Source organism: Phyllostomus discolor, chromosome 3 (genome assembly GCF_004126475.2).
Source record: "Phyllostomus discolor isolate MPI-MPIP mPhyDis1 chromosome 3, mPhyDis1.pri.v3, whole genome shotgun sequence".
NCBI classification, from domain to species: domain Eukaryota; kingdom Metazoa; phylum Chordata; class Mammalia; order Chiroptera; family Phyllostomidae; genus Phyllostomus; species Phyllostomus discolor.
The window spans coordinates 181,779,840-181,797,249 of record NC_040905.2 but is presented as its reverse complement, the minus strand read 5'-3'; the positions used below and the strand labels follow the sequence as shown (position 1 = coordinate 181,797,249).

The following is a 17,410-nucleotide window of genomic DNA, read 5'->3' as shown; positions in this document are numbered from 1 at the left end:
GACATTTACATACAGGTTACAGCAGGATACACCTATACATCATTCTTTTGGCAAATTCAAGTTTTGCTTTTTGGAACTTTCTGGGATGTTTTCCCCCAAATATTTTTCAATCCATAATTTGTTGATTCTGTGGTTACAGAACCTGAGATGCAGAGGGCTGACTGTATATTTTGATTCTTCTGTCAGTCTCACGAAGTTGTGAAATGATAAAGGTTCAAGATTTCAGAAACCCTTGAGTGTATTTCTAGCTTACAAGCATTTTCTTTTCCTGTACTTTTAGAGCCTATATTTCCTTTTCCTGTTTTCAAAAGAAAAATTGTGTTCAAGCTGGGATGCTCCCTTGGTCGCAGCCTCAGTATCTCATTTGCAGTGGCAAGGGCCACCATTATTTGAACTTCTACATTAATTCTATGTGGCACTTCTGTCCTAGATGGGGTAACCCAAACTTGGCTGTACCCAACCATCCAGATATTAAAACTTCCCAGATAATTCAATTTGCAGCCAAGGTTGAAAACCAGCACTGTATGCAGAAAAAGATCTGATGTTAACTTTACATACAGGAAGGTTGGCCATCATGTTACACAGTACCCTTGTGGGATAATTGGCCTTTATTCTTACTCTCTGCAAGTGTGAATGGGTGAAGGTAAGCATCACAGAGAAAGCAGTAATGCTGAGGTCAGGAAATGCACTTGTTATTTCTGTGATAACCTTGGTCAATGTTCTGAGGCATTTTTTTTTAAACTACAAACTTGTCAAGTTTCTGCCTCTCCAGACTGTAACTATTTTCTTCTAAAGGTTTTACTGTGGTAAGGTACGGAAAATAAAATTTACTTTGAACCATTTTTAAGTGTAGAATTCAGTAGTATTATACAACCATCACTATTTCCAAGACTTTTATCATCCCAGACAGAAAAATTATGTACCAATTCTCCATTTATGTCCCCGCCCCCCGCCACCCCAGTCTGTGGCCTTTATGTAGCTGGAAGCATAATATATAGTATTGGTCCTTTTGCATGTCATATATAGGGTGGGTGAGTAGGTTGTTTTTGTATGATACAGTAATTAATACGAGAACTGTTTCAGGTCCTCAGAATTGTAAACCTACGTTTGCCAATCCCCATATAACGTGTCAGGTTTTGTTTACCATCTTTTAGACCCACAGTTGGTTTGCCTTTGGCTACGCTACTGTGAACAATGCTACAATAAATACTGGCATACCACGTTACCTGAATTTTAAGTATACAGGCTGGATCATATGGTGATTCCATGCCTGGCTTTTGAGGAGCTGCCGAACTTTTCCACAGCAGGTGTACGTCCCATTTTACATTCCCACCAGCCATGTAGAGGGTTCCAACTTCATTCTCATTTGCTTTCAGTTTGAATTAGATTTTGGACTATTTGATGGGAAGTAGTAGCTCACTGTGGTTTTGATTTGCATTTCCCTCAGGATTGATACTTTTCACTCTCCACACATTTAATTGAAAATATTTTGACTACAGTGAATGGTATTTTATGAGTAATGGAATTATTCATTTTAACTAGTTAAATGAAAAGTTACCTATCTTAACTAGTGAAAAGCTAATGCTTTCTTCTGGGGAAAAAAAAGCCTGTAGTGACACACTGAAAATGCTTTGTAATCAGTATATTAAGGAGACATTCATACATTTCAAGAATTGCTTAAATTCTGATATCCAGACTTAAGCTTGTGAACATGACTTTTAAACACACAATTAAAGCTATTCATAATTTGCTATACTACCAACATTAAATTACAGTTACTTTGGAGCATAAGTCAAATGGCTTAAAGTAAGCCTGTAACATACCTAAAAAAACCAAACCAAAACAAAAAAACCCACCTTCCTATCTCATACATGCAAATTACTTTTCCATGTAAAGGTCTCATCACTCCACTTCTAAATTAGCCTGCTCCAGAAGTCACTACTCTAAGGCTTATGGTCCAAAGAGAAGGAAAAAAATGTAACCCAGGACTGATATAGTTATATATATATTTTTAAAAAGATGGCACTGCAGAAGGGAATGCAGTTCTATAAGTGCAAGCCCTCAAGAAGCAGCTTATGATGATAAACCCCTTCTTCAGAAAAGTATCGTTTCTATCACTGATACCACAGGTTAAATTATATGGCATGCCACCTTCAAGTAACAGTTGAGGCAATAAATGCAGAGGCATTACAATGAATCCCACTTAATACAACTATACAAACTAACACTTCTCTATAAATTAAGTTTTTTGTATGACTGCCAGTTTTAAATACAGAATTTTAACTTCAGAGCTTAACAATTAAGGGTCATACACCAAAGTCAATACATATAACCTAGCAGTTCAGTCTAAGCTATTCCATGTACATAGCTGAAATTAATTACAAAGTATGGCCTAACAAATGCTAGGGGGAAAATTTTTCTTAAATAGTTTTTACAGGTATTAAACTTATCTTGCACACTTAAGTCATCATACATACAGGGCAAAGTCAGAGCTTTTATATTTTGAGTTTATTCTTCATTTAACTTTTAAAACACTACTATAGTTGAATATTAAAACAAAAACAATAGCAAGTAGTGAGCATATTATGATTACAGTCCTTCACTCATTCACTACTGTATATAAAATGCCAGCAGTGAGTATCATTCACTGGCCACATTAAGAGGTCTGACACTGAACACCACCCCTAGGATGATGTTCATCATCCTCATAAGCTTCTCCATTGTAATGGCGCCGTCTTTCTTGATTTGGATCAAAGTCTACCAGTTCTACCTGGTCCATTTCATCAGTCTCTTCTACTTCCTTCCTTTCAGGTAGGAGTTTTTCCAGCAAAGAGAGTTTATCAGGAGAGAGAAAGCCATTCTCAGGAAAGTTTACCTATAGAAAGAAATTTCTACTTTAATTTGATTTACTTCATCACTAGTTCCTTAAATTACTGCCAACCCATTTCCCAGAAAAACTCATGTAGCCATACAACTTTTCAGTGAATTTACCCATCTCAGATTAGAACACATGTTCTAAAAAAGGCACAGCATCTAGTGCTCTGAATTAGTTTAAGACATATGGCACAAGTAAGGCCTTTTAAAAAAATAACGATCCTAGTAAAACTACTGTAATAATCACTGTTCTATTCAACAAATACATTATACAAAAACCCTTCCTAAAATACCTTTTATGAACCACCCTATTAATAAACCAAGCACTGTAATTTTTGCCAAAAATTCACAATAATTATCCCAAGTCCTTTCACTAAAACTTTAAGATCCCAGTTATAGCCCTGCCTGGTGTGGCTCAAGTGGATTGAGTGCTGCCCTGCAAATCAAATGGTTATCTGTCCAATTCCTCATTAGGACACATGCCTAGGCTGTGGGCCAGGTCCCCAATAAGGGGTGCGAGAGAAGCAACCACACATTGATGTTTCTCTCCCTCTCTTTTTATCTTCCCCTTTTTCTAAATACAAAAACAAAATCTTGCCCTGGCTGGTGTAACTCAGTGGACTGAGCACTGGCCTGTGAACCAAAGGGTCAATGGTTCAATTCCCAGTCAGGGCACATGCCTGGATTCTGGGCCAGGTCTCCAATAGGGGGCACATGAGAAGCAATCACACTGACGTCCCTCCCTTCTCCCCTTTCCCTCTGTATAAAAAGAAACACAAGTAAAATCTTTAAAAGAACAAAATCTTTGAACAAAAAAGATCCCAGCTACAGACTATCATTGATAAAATAACTACCTGTCACACACTGTGCCCCCACTAGCCAATCTTTAAGTAGCCAAATAATGAGGCAAACCAACCCAATCCCAACTTGTTAACAATGACCAACACAATAGTAGTATGAGACCAATGTTATTTCTTCCTGGACAAGGGAAAAGATAAATTTGAAGTTTATTCCCATTGAGAAAATGTGAATGTTATCAGATTTTAGCAAGTAATCACTTAAATATTCCTAGAATACGTTACAGCTTACCTTAAATTCGATGATTAGGCGACCCTTTTCATACGGTCTACGGTAAATTGGCATGCCTTCATTTAGCACACACTTGATATCTCCATGCTTGACAATCTGGCCTAAAAACATCAAAGCCAAGTTCTTCCTTAAATACAGCCACATTTTAATGAATAGGGAAAATAAAGAACAGAGGAATGTCCTAGCTCATTGACAGGAGGTAAAGTTATGAACCAATACTTTACTTTTCATTTATGGATTTTCTAGGGGCTTCCAAAAAAGACCGAAGACCATACAATTTCAGCTCAGCTCATAAGGAGGATATGTAACTGAGCAAGTAAAATGTTTCCTTAGTGTTTATATTAGCTATCTGTGGAGAATGAAAAGAAATTACCAAAATAGAAAGAGAAGCCCATCTACTGTTAACATACCTGGATGAGAGGTGATGACTATGGTTCGGTTGTCAAGAGTAGCTATTGGCTTTTGGAAGCCACACAATGCTTCAACCAGCTGAATGTCCATACACATGAAAAGGTCTTCTCCTCGCCTGCATTAACATAAATATAGCACATACTTAGATCTTTCAAATCACCAATGATTATAAGTACCATAGTAGGCAATTATTTTCTTAACAGCAGCAAGGTTATCTTTCACAAAAATGTCCTTTCTTCTCCATTCTAAAAACAGCTGAGAACTGGGGACGGCAAATATATGGAATCTGCCAGCCCCATTTCCTGGACAAGGGTTCAGAATCCTTCCATACACTCTAGGTAGTATCTACCATCTCTGACTTGTTTCCTTACCTAATTTTAAAATCTAGTTTCTCAGAGAAGGAAAAGTCTCACAAGAGTGAGGCTAAAAGAAAGCAAATATTGAGCACGGGCTGTGAACCAAAATGTTGCAGGTTTGATTCCCAGTCAGGGTACATGCCTGGGGTGCAGGCCATGACCCCGAGCAACCGCACATTTGATGTTTCTCTCTCTCTCCCCCTCTCTAAAAATAAATAAATAAAATCTTAAAAAAAAAAAAAAAGATTCCATTGGAGCAAAACCTTAGTTTACATTAAAAAAAAAAGAAAGAAAGGAAGAAAGAAAGAAAAGAAAGAAAGAAAGCAAACACATATTAGGAAAAAGACATAGTGTAAGTTGGACTGACCTCAGCTGGGTCCTGGATTATGGGGCCCTATGAAATTTACTGATGCACATAAATTAAGTAATACAGTGCCTGGCACGTTATAAACACAATCTTTTATACTTAGTAACAGGCCATTTCCTTCTTAGATTTTCTTCCTTTTCTAATCCACATTAAAAAAACATCCGGCAGAGTACCCTCTAGAAAACACCTGAGGATTTATCTCAAAATGATAGCACTAAAATCCTGAGCTTGACAGTGTTTTCCACTGTTGGGACACTCATGGAATGTTCTTTTATAATTAATTTAAAACCAGTTCCTTCAGCCCTGGCCTGTGTGGCTCAGTTGGTTGGACACTGTCCCGCAAAGCAAAAGGTTGCTGATTCAATTCCTGGTTAGGACACATGCCTGGGTTGAGGGTTTGGTTCCATGTTGGGCTGCATACGAGAAGCAACAATGTTTCTCTCCCTCCCTTCCCCTCTAAAAATAAATAAATAAAATAAATCTAAAAAAAAAAAAAGAAAAAAAAAGAAAAAGAAAAGAAAAGAAAGAATTCCTTCAGATGTCATTCCCAGTAAGGTCAGAATCCTAATCCAGTCCAGAATTTTAAAGTCAGCCACAAGAGGCAACCGCACATTGATGTTTATCTCCCTCTCTCTAAAATTAAAATCTTAAAAAAAAAAAAAAATTAAAGCAACAGACCTGAATTTACAGTTTTTAATAGAGATAGTTCTAGACACTTACAATTAAAAGCAACCTACCATGAACTAAGGATTGAAATTGGTGAAAACTTCAGGGCAAAATTTTGTCTAGGGAGGTGTCCCCTAATCCACCTGTTTATTACATTCATATAAATCATCATCTAATTGAAGTATGTATCTTTTAAATTCCAGTTAGGTAACAATTTACCTAAATTTAGACTAAAAGCTAAAATCTGATTTTTAAGTGACCTTTAAAAGATGGAAATACTAGTGACTAACAACCTTTTAGAAAAGACATTACCAATGCCTTTGTTCTCCCAACATATTTTTCCAGTGTATTTCTAGGAAATATGTTCTGAGTAATGAAAAGCTTAAATTTTAAAAAAATACTTCAACTATGAAAGATATCAGTTTGAGTAGATGGTTCAGGTTTTTACCGAGTGAAAACAGTATGGTCCTTCTGGTCTAAAACAATGATAATATCTCCTGGCTCTAGTCCCGGTTCTTGGTCTCCTTCACCATGGAATGTTATCTTCTGGCCATCTTTCATGCCTAAAAACAAAAGGTTAATTTTATACTCTTACTTAACATCCAACTAAGATCAGACTCACAATCTATTAAGAAATACAGATGCATGTTTGTGTGTGCATAAAAAGAAAGTTCGTTAAAGTTTTTGTGGATGATAACAAAAACTGTCCCACTTAACCATCAACTGTCCCAGAGACCTACCTCATCAGGACTGTTGTGAGGATTAAAAAAAGGTCTACGCTGACAACAAATCAGTGACTGGAAAACACTACAACCATGAATATTAACTATTTCAATTTCATGGAACGTACATCAAATTATTTCTATTAACCCTAACAGAAACATAAATCAAAACTGCCTTCCCTCTATTGTATTAGCAATATTTACATATAGAAAATCTATACCCAAAACCTAAATAACTGAAAAATCCATATCATTTTTTGAAGAAATGATTCAGGTTAGCACCCTTAAAAAAGGCTAAATATGTGACACTCCCTTCAGCCTATGTGGTTAGTGTCAAAAGTACAAGTATTTTCCAATAAAAATTTAAACCACAAGATCAGTATTACACACTGATAAAACTAAACATACTCTGGATTTAATAATCATCATGAGGTAATAATGCGACCGTCTCATTACAGCAGTGTAACAAATTCAGCTATGTTTTGCTGGTTGCTTCATTATTGTAAAGAGAACAGGTAAAGGCAAAATTAATGCCCTCCCCTAAGTACATAATATTGGTAGTAGGGGGGTGCAGGGGTGCCATGCATCATACTGGAAGGAAAATATCCGAACTATAAAATGTGGGCCAAATAAGGGGGGAAATGTGAGGGAGGGTAGTATCATGAATCACAGGGGAAACTACCATTGCACGGCTTAAGTAATGTAGATGTATGCATTAATGAGATGATGTTCTTGATAATAATTCTAAATCAGTATGTACAGTGTAATACTAGTTGCAAAGTCTTAAGATCACCACATTTACTATTTCAGAATAGCAAAATTAGAGATTTTAATTTACTCTGGAGTTATATACATTTCTGATTTCTACAACAAATGTGTATTGCTGTAATACACTTAAAAATATTTTTATAAATTCTGAAATTAAGGACTTGGCCAAATAAAAAAAAATAAAATTAGTTACATGTTATAACCTAAAGCCCAAGAGTCAGAAACCAAAAGATAAAAAGCAATATTCTTAAGTTCTTACAAATCAATTAAAACATAAAACATTTTAGTTTGGAAATTTTTCAAGGAAATACTAGTTTTAATACTAGTTTTAGTGAGCCCCCCCCCCACCTCCCCCCATCCTGGGAAGTACACGTGTCACTTAACGTAGCAGCAGTTCCTAAAGAACTTAACAATATGTGCCCTGGATGGCATAGCTCAGTGGATTGAGCGCGGGCTGGGAACCAAAGTGTCTCAGGTTTGATTCCCAGCCTGGGTTGCAGGCCATAACTCCCAGCAACCGCAAATTGATGTATGTATGTTTGTTCGTTTGTTCCTTCCTCCCTTCCCATCCCCCCTTCCCTCTCTAAAAATAAATAAAATCTTAAAAAAAAAAAGGAAACCAGAGACATGTTCAAAGTATGTTTAAAAAAAATTATCTGAGGACTTTCTTAAAAATACAAATTAAAAAAAAAAAGAACAATAGGTACAAAAGCTAATTACAATTTAAAACAAGGTAGAACTACTAATTTATCCCACTATTCCATTGTTTACTGATGTCTGTTATATTAACTGTGGAGATTGCTAATATATTCCCTACAAATGGGCAAAAATGTCTGGATGGAAAAACATTATTTCCTACATAGCTAAGATATCTCTGGGTGATAAGATCATACAGATACCTCTATTGAGAATCTTTTTAGCTATAAAATGGAAATATTCTTGACATAGCTTTAAAGAATTAAGAGGTGGCTAGAACTCACCTTTGTCAATATGAACTTCTAGAATCTTCTTCTCTCGAACTATCTTCCTTCCATTGCAGCTTTTACATCTATCTTTAGGACTGATCCGTTCGCCGTGGCCCTGGCACTCCATGCACACAGACTGAATTTGCTGAACCATTCCAGGTCCTATCTGATGAATTCTTATTTGCATCCCAGTACCTCGGCAATTGGGACAGCACTCTACTGCTCCTTTCTTACCACCTCGGCCTAAACAGTTTAAAAAGAAACTAAATTATGTTTAAACTCAGTGTTGGACATGGTAATGAGTGTTTTAATAAGTGAGTTCCTAAACACCTCATTTTTAAGGTTTGCAAGGTGTGATGGAATGCTGCCTTAAGAACCTACAACTCAGCCTTTCTACTTGACAACATACAGCTGCAGTCAGCTTCAGTTATCTATAAACATACACACACTGCTGTTTTCCCAAGGAGCCATTTTAGAATTGTGAATTTTAAATGTGCTCCCAAATAACAATTCATAGAATGTACTTTATCTGTGAGATGAGAATTTTTTAATCTAAAAAAAAAAAAAAAAGGACACTTTAAATCATACTATAGATTATGAAGCCACTGGAATGATTACGTTTTAGAGATAATAAGTACCTGTTTGAACAATGTTTAGGAAAAAAGACACTAAGAGTGATCACTACTACATTAAAAAAATATATATAAAAATATAAATAAGAGTGCCAATATTTTGCTAATGTTTTTCTAGATGGTAGGTTTATGTAGTTTTCTTTTTATCTGCACTCTCTGATCTTTAGGTAGTGTATTTTTGTCAGTTTTTCATTTCCAGAAAGGCTTCAGTTATACTTAAGATGTTAAAAGACCATACCTTCGCCCTGGCTGGCTTAGCTCAGTGGATTGAGTGTGGGCTGTGAACCAAAGCATCACAGGTTCGATTCCCAGCCAGGGAACATGTCTGGGTTGCAGGCCTCAGCCCCCAGGAACTGCACATTGATGTTTCTCTCCCCACCCCCTCTAAAAATAAATAAATAAAATCTTAAAAAAAAAAAAAAAAAAGGACCATACCTTCACATTTGTCACAAATCACATTCTTTTGCAGAGCTAGTTTTCTGGTTGCACCATTATATAAATCTTCTAAGGTCACTGAGAGCTGATGCACAACATTTTTACCTAGAACAAAATATTGCTCATTAAAAATCTAAGAGGCTGCCTCTTATTTGTGTTCAATGCACCATAAAAACAGTAAAGAATAATGAAAGGTGACGCTCATAGGGTGTATCTGTTGGCTATTATATGCATGGGCATAGAATGTTGGCCACATTATCCACACATGATCCTCAAACTGTAATGTAATTTCAGGCAAGGAAAATTAAGTGAGATTAAATTTGCCTGAGAATGTAGTGGAGCCTTCTTACGGATTATGGCAATCAGAAACATTAACTGCAGAATCACTTCAGAGAACCAATGTCATTTAAATAAAGGCACATTTCACAATAATTACTCCAAACTGCACTTCTGTCCTAATATGTTCTTTTAGTCTTTCCCTTACTGGGATATTGAGAAACATGGCACATTACTTCATCCCAAAACTCCTTTAGCACACTAAGTTCCATGCTACAACAATCATGATTGACCAGGGAAGCTGATGCATTTATTCAGCCTCCATAGAGTACCAATTACTAATTCTTCCAGGAGTAGGAACAGCACATTTACTGCTTGGCCAGCACTAGTTTAAAGATTTCTGCCCTGGCTGGTGTAGCTCAGTGGACTGAGTGCTGGCCTGTGAACCAAAGGGTCGCCCATTTGATTCCCAGTCAGGGCACAGGCCTGGGTTGCTGGCCAGGTCCCCTGTAGGGAGTGTGGGAGAGGCAACCACACACTGATGTTTCTCTCCCTCTTTCTCCTTCCCTTCCCCTCTCTCTAAGAATAAATAAATAAAATCTAAAAAGAAAAAAAGTTTTATATCCATGCTATTCAACACAGTAGCCACTAGTCACATGTGGCTTTTGAGCACATCAATGTGGCTATCACAGACTAGATTGAAAAAAAATTTTTTTTGTCTGATCAATCTAAATTTGTTGTGGCCAGGGGCTAATGAGGAGTGCCATATCTCATTTCAGAACGGAAAGTGGAAGTAGAGATCATATGAGGACACCAGCCAATGGTTAATAAGTCCCTAGCCAGTGGTTCTTCCACAAGGACTTTACCCACCACAAAACAGTACTTGCCTTATGCCTAAGTGAAAAAAAGTTCTCAAACTCTTATCTGCACAACATGCCTATTGTGTATGTTTCTAGTTTCCAATGAAGTGTGAAGTACCATTAACTATATCCTTCTGCTCCATCTTTGGGTTCTGTATCATATAGTCCCACATAGGTGGTCCCAGCATGCTGTAAGCTGCCCTTTTACTTTAGTGTTATAGATTTGAGAGTTTATATATATATATATATATATATATATATATATATATATATATATAAACCTTAAGTGTGATTAAGGAAGTGTTTTCTGGTATCGCACAGACAGACCCTTCGCTGATCTAAATCACACGGAGGAGTTTCCAGTCAATTCATTATTAAAAAGATAATTCAAACAAAAAAACCGAAACAAAACACTACTACTCTTCTCTGGGACAAACCACCCTAAGTGACTGACTGTGATTGTAATACATCATTTTAAGACAATAAATACATACCCCCTTTCAAGAAAAACTGAGTAAACAATTTCCAGTCTTTCCAAATTTTAAATAGCTCAAAGTGAAACTGAATGGCTTCCCTATTCCTTCAAAATGGGTTCTAATCATTAGCCCTTATTTGTGTAAACTGTACTGGGAACAAAGTGAGATCGACTCTGACCCTAACACTGTTTTCCTATGATGACTATCTCTATAGCCAGGAAACAAGATTTCTGACAAATGCAAAGGACACATATCTTCATATAATAAAAATGAAGCAATGATAAACAGATGGCAGGCTATTTGGAGGTAACGAACCTATGTTCCTATCCTGACTACTGATGCCTTGCTACATGACCTCAAACTTTTTAACTCTTTTTCAACCGAGTACCTCCCACTGGGTTGGGGCTGTCAGATAAGATCTGTAAAAATGGCTCTGAAAGTTACGTTCCTATACTTTGTTCCTTTAACTAACACTGAACAACCTTATTGAAAGTTTGTGTCCTACAACACATGTCACTTGTTAGCACTTGAACAGCCTAGATAAGTTGTTACATCAAATTTCATTTTAAAAAACTATACCATAAATCAAAAGGGCAGTTCACAGTTTGCAACATTATACCAACATTTAAAATAGGTGAATTCTCAAAAATTTGCTTTGACCAAGAGGCTACTTTGAATTGCTGCATGTGAGCTAGATTATTTTCTTACCTCTCCTTTCCCTCTGCATCCTTCCTCCTCCTCCAAAAAACATATCAAAGATGTCCATGGGGGAGCCAAAACCACCACCTGCTCCACCTTCTTTAATCGCCTGTTCTCCTCCTTTATCATATAATTCCCTTTTCTTTGCATCAGAGAGCACTTCATAAGCTTGAGAAATCTGTTTAAACTGTTTGAGAAAAGTAGTGTTACGAAGCATAGCCACTGTATTTGGCATACTAAATTTCACGTCGTAATGGAATTACCATACCCCTGGCAGGCAACTATTCAAGCTATGTTTATGAGTATAAATATACAACTTGCCTTCTCTCCTTCATTTGGATTCTTATCCGGGTGGTACTTCAAGGCCAGCTTCCTGTAAGCCTTTTTCAATTCTTCCTGGGTGGCATTGGGTTTGACCCCCAAAACATCATAGTAAGTGGTTTCTTTCACCATTTTTGACAGCCTGAAATAAAAAAAATGCAATTTTAACCAACTTTTAAGTAGTAGTTGTAATTAGTCAAATCAGAGTTTAAAATAGAAAAATCTCTTCTTTGCCAAATCTGATTATAAGAACCCCACCTTCCCTGAATTTCACCGAATAGGTAACAATTCCTGTGATAATTCAGCCGTCAGTTCTAACCAACTAAATACAAGCTAATAATTATCAGGGAACAATTCAAAAGCTTCCTTCTATTGCAGCTGGTTCCCAGTCTCCCACACGAAAGCCTGCATACTAACACCATTATCTTAATTCTTCCGGGTTTCTCTTCTCCCTCAGAGACAGAAGTAATCAAAAGGAGCACAAACAGGTTCAGTCCACTGCTTATTCCATTGCCATCATCTTTGGCAAATCCCGTAACTCATACACTCCCTAGAAAAAATACATCTGGATACAAAGTGGGGGAGGCAAGGAGTGGTTTATGAAACCGAAGGACAATCTTAAGTGTGTTTCTCAATCACAGGACTCATAGCGCCTCTACGAACACCGCCGAACCCCTCACCCCCCCACAAGCCAGCGTAGCTTACACGACGTTTAGTTTCCCCCTGCACTAGGCGCTGATTGTTAAAATTTTCTTCCTTTCCCCCTCTCACCACGGAGCGAAGGGGTAGGAGAAGCCCAGCCAGCAACAAAGAGGAGAGACGCGAGAAGCGAAACCATAGCCTCCACCCGGCTCCTCCCGCAGCCCCTCGCCCTAGGCTCCTTTTGCGCTTGCGCGCAGGGTCGCCCACCCCCAAGGGAGCGCGAAGGGAGGGGGCGCGCAAGGAGGAAAAGCCTTAGGCAGCAAGTCCTTGGAGACCTCAGGCTGCATGGAGTACAGGGGAAGCTGTATGAAAGGTCTCGGGCCTACTCACTACGTGCCACAGATGGCTTGCCGGGGTACCACACCAGCCCTCCAAAAAGGGAATCGTGGATCCCTGAACCGATCTCTCTCCCGCCCACGCGGAGCCAACCGCCTTCCCACCGTGGCTCCATCCAGCTTCATGGCGCCGTTAATGGCGCCGGCCTTGGGTCCACGGGAAGCGCGAGGGCTGAAACTCACCGGTGAGCGGGCCGAGGCAGGTGTGGAGGAGCGGGAAAGAGCGCGTTACAGCGCGCAGCTCCGAAAGCCGCCGCTCCTCCGCTTTTCACCGAGTGTTCTGGAAAGTTCCGCCTGGCGCGCCGCAGCCGTCGTCTTTTGTATCCGAGCCTAGACGCGTCACCCGCAGGAAGTCCCGCCCTTCCCGCCGCTGCCACCGCCCGCGGTTACCCGGGCAACAGCGCGGGGGTGCTCGAGCTGAACTGGGCTTTGCCGAAAGGCCTAGTGGGGGTGGGTCTAAGCTTGGGTTTCTGGCGCTCCTGGAACTTTCTGGAGCCCATTCTTCCACCGGGTCGGCCCGAGAATACGCGAGTGTGAGGCGAGAGCCGGAATTTCCCAGGGCCGTTGCAGTTCCGAGCAAACTCGGAATTTTCAAATCAGTGGGACGGCCGCCGAGGCCTGTGAGGACGAGGTGGAACAGGACTGCGGGCGGGTACTATGTGTAGAACGAGTGTCTCGCAGAACAAAGCCCTGCAGCACCTCCACCCTGCTGACTCTTCGTTTGCCTCTTTCGGCTTCTCTTACAGCTTAGTTCTCTTGCCTCTTTCAGCTTAGTTCTTTAGTCCTGAGGTTCTGGGAACCCACTGAGCAACAAATGCTGAGCAAGGTGGGTCTGGGCCCCAGAACAATCTCACAGGCCTTGGATCTTGCTCCTTTTCACACGCAGTCCCTGACCTCGTAATTCATACTGCGAGGTTGGAAGAGCTCTGCAAGTCCACACTCGTATGCACGAGTTATCTACCTTGGGCCTTGCGGCCTCCTACACGTTCGACTCAGGGCAGCACTAAACAGGGAAACATTTGCAATCCCTTTGTGCAAACTGAGGACGATGAACTCTTCCCTGGGCCTGCGTTCACCTGGCTTGGCTAGCCGGTGACACGGAGTAGCACTAAGAGTGACTGACAGATTGTTTTATTTGATTTTCTAAGTTCCACCTGTCTGAACTTGGATCTACCGTCTGCAAAGTGAGTCTCTGGGATTTCAAATGCTGGGAGGGGGGCGTGTTGGAAAAAGGGGTCTGTTTTTCTTATTCACTAACACAACAAACTTAGGAATACCACCTAGCTCCAAGGAAGCGGGAACTGGAAAGTTGAAAAAATCCTGTTCACATCGCTTAGACTTTTAAGTTGCAAGTAATTGGGTATAGCCAGACCTAAGGGAGCTGGAGTGGCAGGAGTTGAGGCTTCAGAGCTAGTTGGGTCACACCTCTTGTTTATCTTGTTAAACTAATGAATCTGAACTTTACCCTGGAGGCATCCCCGTGTGTATCTCTCCAGCCTTATCTCTTTTATTTAAATTGTGTACACCACAGACGTGGAACTATTTGCAGTTTCCTAAATGCACTTTTTCATCTTTCTGTGCTCTGGCCAATGAAAACCTAATTTTTCCAATCTTAGATGTTACCGTATCAAACACTACCTCTGCTGTAAATGTTTTTTTCTACCCATCAGCAGTTACTGAAAATTTAATACTGCCAGGAAGGGCACCAACTCTTGATAATATAAAAGTCATGTAAGTCATGGTGCCTGTCCTCAAGGAGTTCACCACATAAAGAAGGAGAAGTCGTGTGATAAACGTCAATAAACGAAGAATATATTGGGGTGCTTAACAGGGAAACCTTGCACCATTTAAGTAAATATTCCAGGTTGAGAGACCAGCAGTTGTAAAAACATGAACAATTAAGAGATGAGCAAGCAAACAATAACTAAATTATACTGTTTGTGCATTATGTAGGCATTGTAGTTCTAAAGTTCCTACTTTGCTGTAACAAAATGTACCTTTGTGAATCTAACACTGGTTAAGCACGTGAGATAAGAATCAGTACAGCAAAACAGTTCAAGAGTTTCCACAGTATGTATAACCAATTGATATCAAACATGAAGATACCCTCTAGAGACTGCCAACATAAGGCTATGAAATATTATATTGAAAATGCTTTTATAATTTGCAAGCTCACTGAGCTTATTTTTTTTTTAATTTTAAGGTTCAGTAGCTTTTAAAGGGCTGCTTATTTTTATTTTTTAAAGGTTTTATTTATTTTTAGAGAGGGGAAAGGAGGAAGAAAGAGAGAGAGAGAGACATCAATATGTGGTTGCCTCTCATGTGGCCCCCACTGGGGACCTGGCCTGCAACCCAGGCATGTGCCTTGACTGGGAATCGAACCAGCACCTCTTTGGTTCGCAGCTAGTGCTCAATCCACTGAGCTATGCTAGCCAGGGCTAATTTTTTTTATTAAGATTAAAAGTAAGGGGCACATAAATTGAGTAAAAAAAGGGAAAACCATGTAGTACTTACCTGCTTGTATGTGCATAGGATATGTATTTCAGAAGGATTCCCCGAAACTTGTAATATGGTTGCCTGTGGGGAGAGCTGGGTGTGGGGGAGAGGCAGATGGAGGGAGACATTTCACCAAGTACCCTTTTGTAACTTTGGAATATTTAACCCATCTGAATGTAGTACTCATTTAAAAATTTAAAAACATCATTACATATGTTCAGTTTGATACTGTTTTCCTTCGTGAAAATTATCTTATGCTGAAAATATGTCCTGATGAGCACTCTGGCTTTTCACTAGTAGAAGTTAACACTTTTAAGAAGCATTCTTATTTACATAAAATAGAACAGGATTAACAATAACTAAGTGTGATTTTTGGTAAGGAAATGGGATCATATTAAATATATTGTTTGCTCCTTACCCTTTTTTATTTAAGTTATTGTCATCATGATCAGATAATAAACCTACTGTATTTCTAATGATTTCATGGTATGTAGGATGCAGGCAGTATAATTTAACCATTGTCCTATTGATCAACATTTTGGTGATTGTCAGTGTTTATAAACAATGTTAAATAATAAATATTGTTTATTGTTGAGAAATTCTCAAATACAGGTTCAGGCACTCATGCAAGTGTTTCTGTAAATGAACATCTAGAATTAAAATTGTTGGGCTCCATGAATGCAGTTTTAAAATTGTGATAGCCCTCTCTGTTGTGGCTCGGTGGATTGAGTGTCGGCCTGCAAACCAAAGGGTTGATTGTTTGATCCCCAGTCAGGGCACATGCCTGGGTGCAGGCCTGGTCTCCTGTTGGGGGTGTGTGAGAGGCAACCGCACGTTGGTGTTTCTCTCTCTTTCTCTTTCCCTTCCCCTTTCTCTGGAAATAAATAAATAAAATCTTTAAAAAATACAAAATAAAATTATGATAAACAATTTTCCATACTGGTTTATATTGCCACCAATACTGTGTGAGTGGATCTTGCCAATATGGGGGATTCTTTTTTTTTTAGCCTTTGGTAACTATAGAGATTAAAACGTGTTATCTGTTGTTTTAATTTGAGTTTTTTTTTCACAGTGTGGTGGTTAAGTATCCTCTGTCAGGGGTGTCCAACCTTTTGGCGTCTCTGGGCCACACTGGAAGAAGTAGAGTTGTCTTGGGCCACAGATTAAATACACAAACACTAACAACAAAAATATCTCATTATGTTTCAAGTAAATTTACAATTTTGTGTTGGGCCGCATTTATAGCCATCCTGGACCACATGTGGCCTGCAGGTTGGACACCCCTGTATCTAAACAGTATTTATCAACTCTTCTATGTCAGTGGTCTTTCTTGGTACTTGACCATTTTTCTATGGTGTAATTCCACTATTTTAATGTGATATAATAGCACTTTTATATTAGAGATGGTGTGTGTGCGTATATATATGCAATATAAAGGCTTTAATTTTTATGTAGTTGTTTTTCCAAAATTTTTAAGTTGATTTTTAGAGAGGAAGGAGAGAGAAAGAGAGAAGAGAAACATTGATTTGTTGTTCTACTTAGTTCTGATTCATTAGTTGATTCTTGCAGGTTCCCTGACTAGGGATAGAACTCACAACCTTGCCTTATTGGGGCAGTGCTCTAATCAACTGGACTACCTGGCCAGGGCTAAATGAGTTTTGACTCTTTCTTTTTCACTTTTGCATTTCTTTTCTTCTCCCCCTTCTCCTTTATTTGTTTTACTAGAAAATCTTCACCAATCCATTATAAATATGGTCTGCCAAATTTTTTCTGGTACTTTTTATGATTCCAATTTTTACATTTAAATTATTATTATTTTTTATTTTTAAGTATTTATTATTTTTAAGTTACTCCATTTTTTTCTCCCCTTTATTCCCCTGTGCTCCACACTCCCCTCCCACCAGCATTTTCCCACCTTAGTTCATGTCCGTGGGTCATACATGTAGGTTCTTTGGCTTCT

General features: G+C 38.8%; 1 protein-coding gene across 2 annotated transcripts; it reads right to left on the bottom strand.

Moving 5' to 3' along the window:
- Nucleotides 1-2,259: 2,259 nt before the first annotated feature.
- On the bottom strand, nt 2,260-13,320 carry DNAJA1 (DnaJ heat shock protein family (Hsp40) member A1). 2 transcript variants are annotated; one of them, XM_028508901.2, is made up of 9 exons: nt 13,227-13,320; nt 11,918-12,059; nt 11,606-11,783; nt 9,286-9,390; nt 8,234-8,461; nt 6,212-6,326; nt 4,374-4,489; nt 3,964-4,064; nt 2,260-2,875 (listed from the first exon to the last, which is right to left on the bottom strand). In XM_028508901.2, the coding sequence occupies exons 2-9, from the start codon at nt 12,047-12,049 to the stop codon at nt 2,657-2,659; spliced, it is 1,194 nt and encodes a 397-aa protein (XP_028364702.1). In that variant the 5' UTR covers nt 12,050-12,059; nt 13,227-13,320; the 3' UTR covers nt 2,260-2,656. The 2 variants fall into 2 exon arrangements, with proteins under 2 accessions (XP_028364702.1, XP_028364700.1); XM_028508899.2 differs by having other exon boundaries at nt 2,487-2,875; nt 13,138-13,292.
- Nucleotides 13,321-17,410: the final 4,090 nt, after the last annotated feature.

What these genes read in the sequence shown, in the direction of transcription:
- DNAJA1 (XM_028508901.2), bottom strand. Translation starts at nt 12,049, where the DNA reads ATGGTGAAAGAAACCACTTACTATGATGTTTTGGGGGTCAAACCCAAT. An exon ending in AGAAGTTCATATTGACAAAG is followed by an intron (nt 6,327 to 8,233) that starts GTGAGTTCTAGC and finishes TTTTGTTTTTAG; the next exon opens with GCATGAAAGATGGCCAGAAG. An exon ending in AGTCATCACCTCTCATCCAG is followed by an intron (nt 4,065 to 4,373) that starts GTATGTTAACAG and finishes TGATGTTTTTAG; the next exon opens with GCCAGATTGTCAAGCATGGA.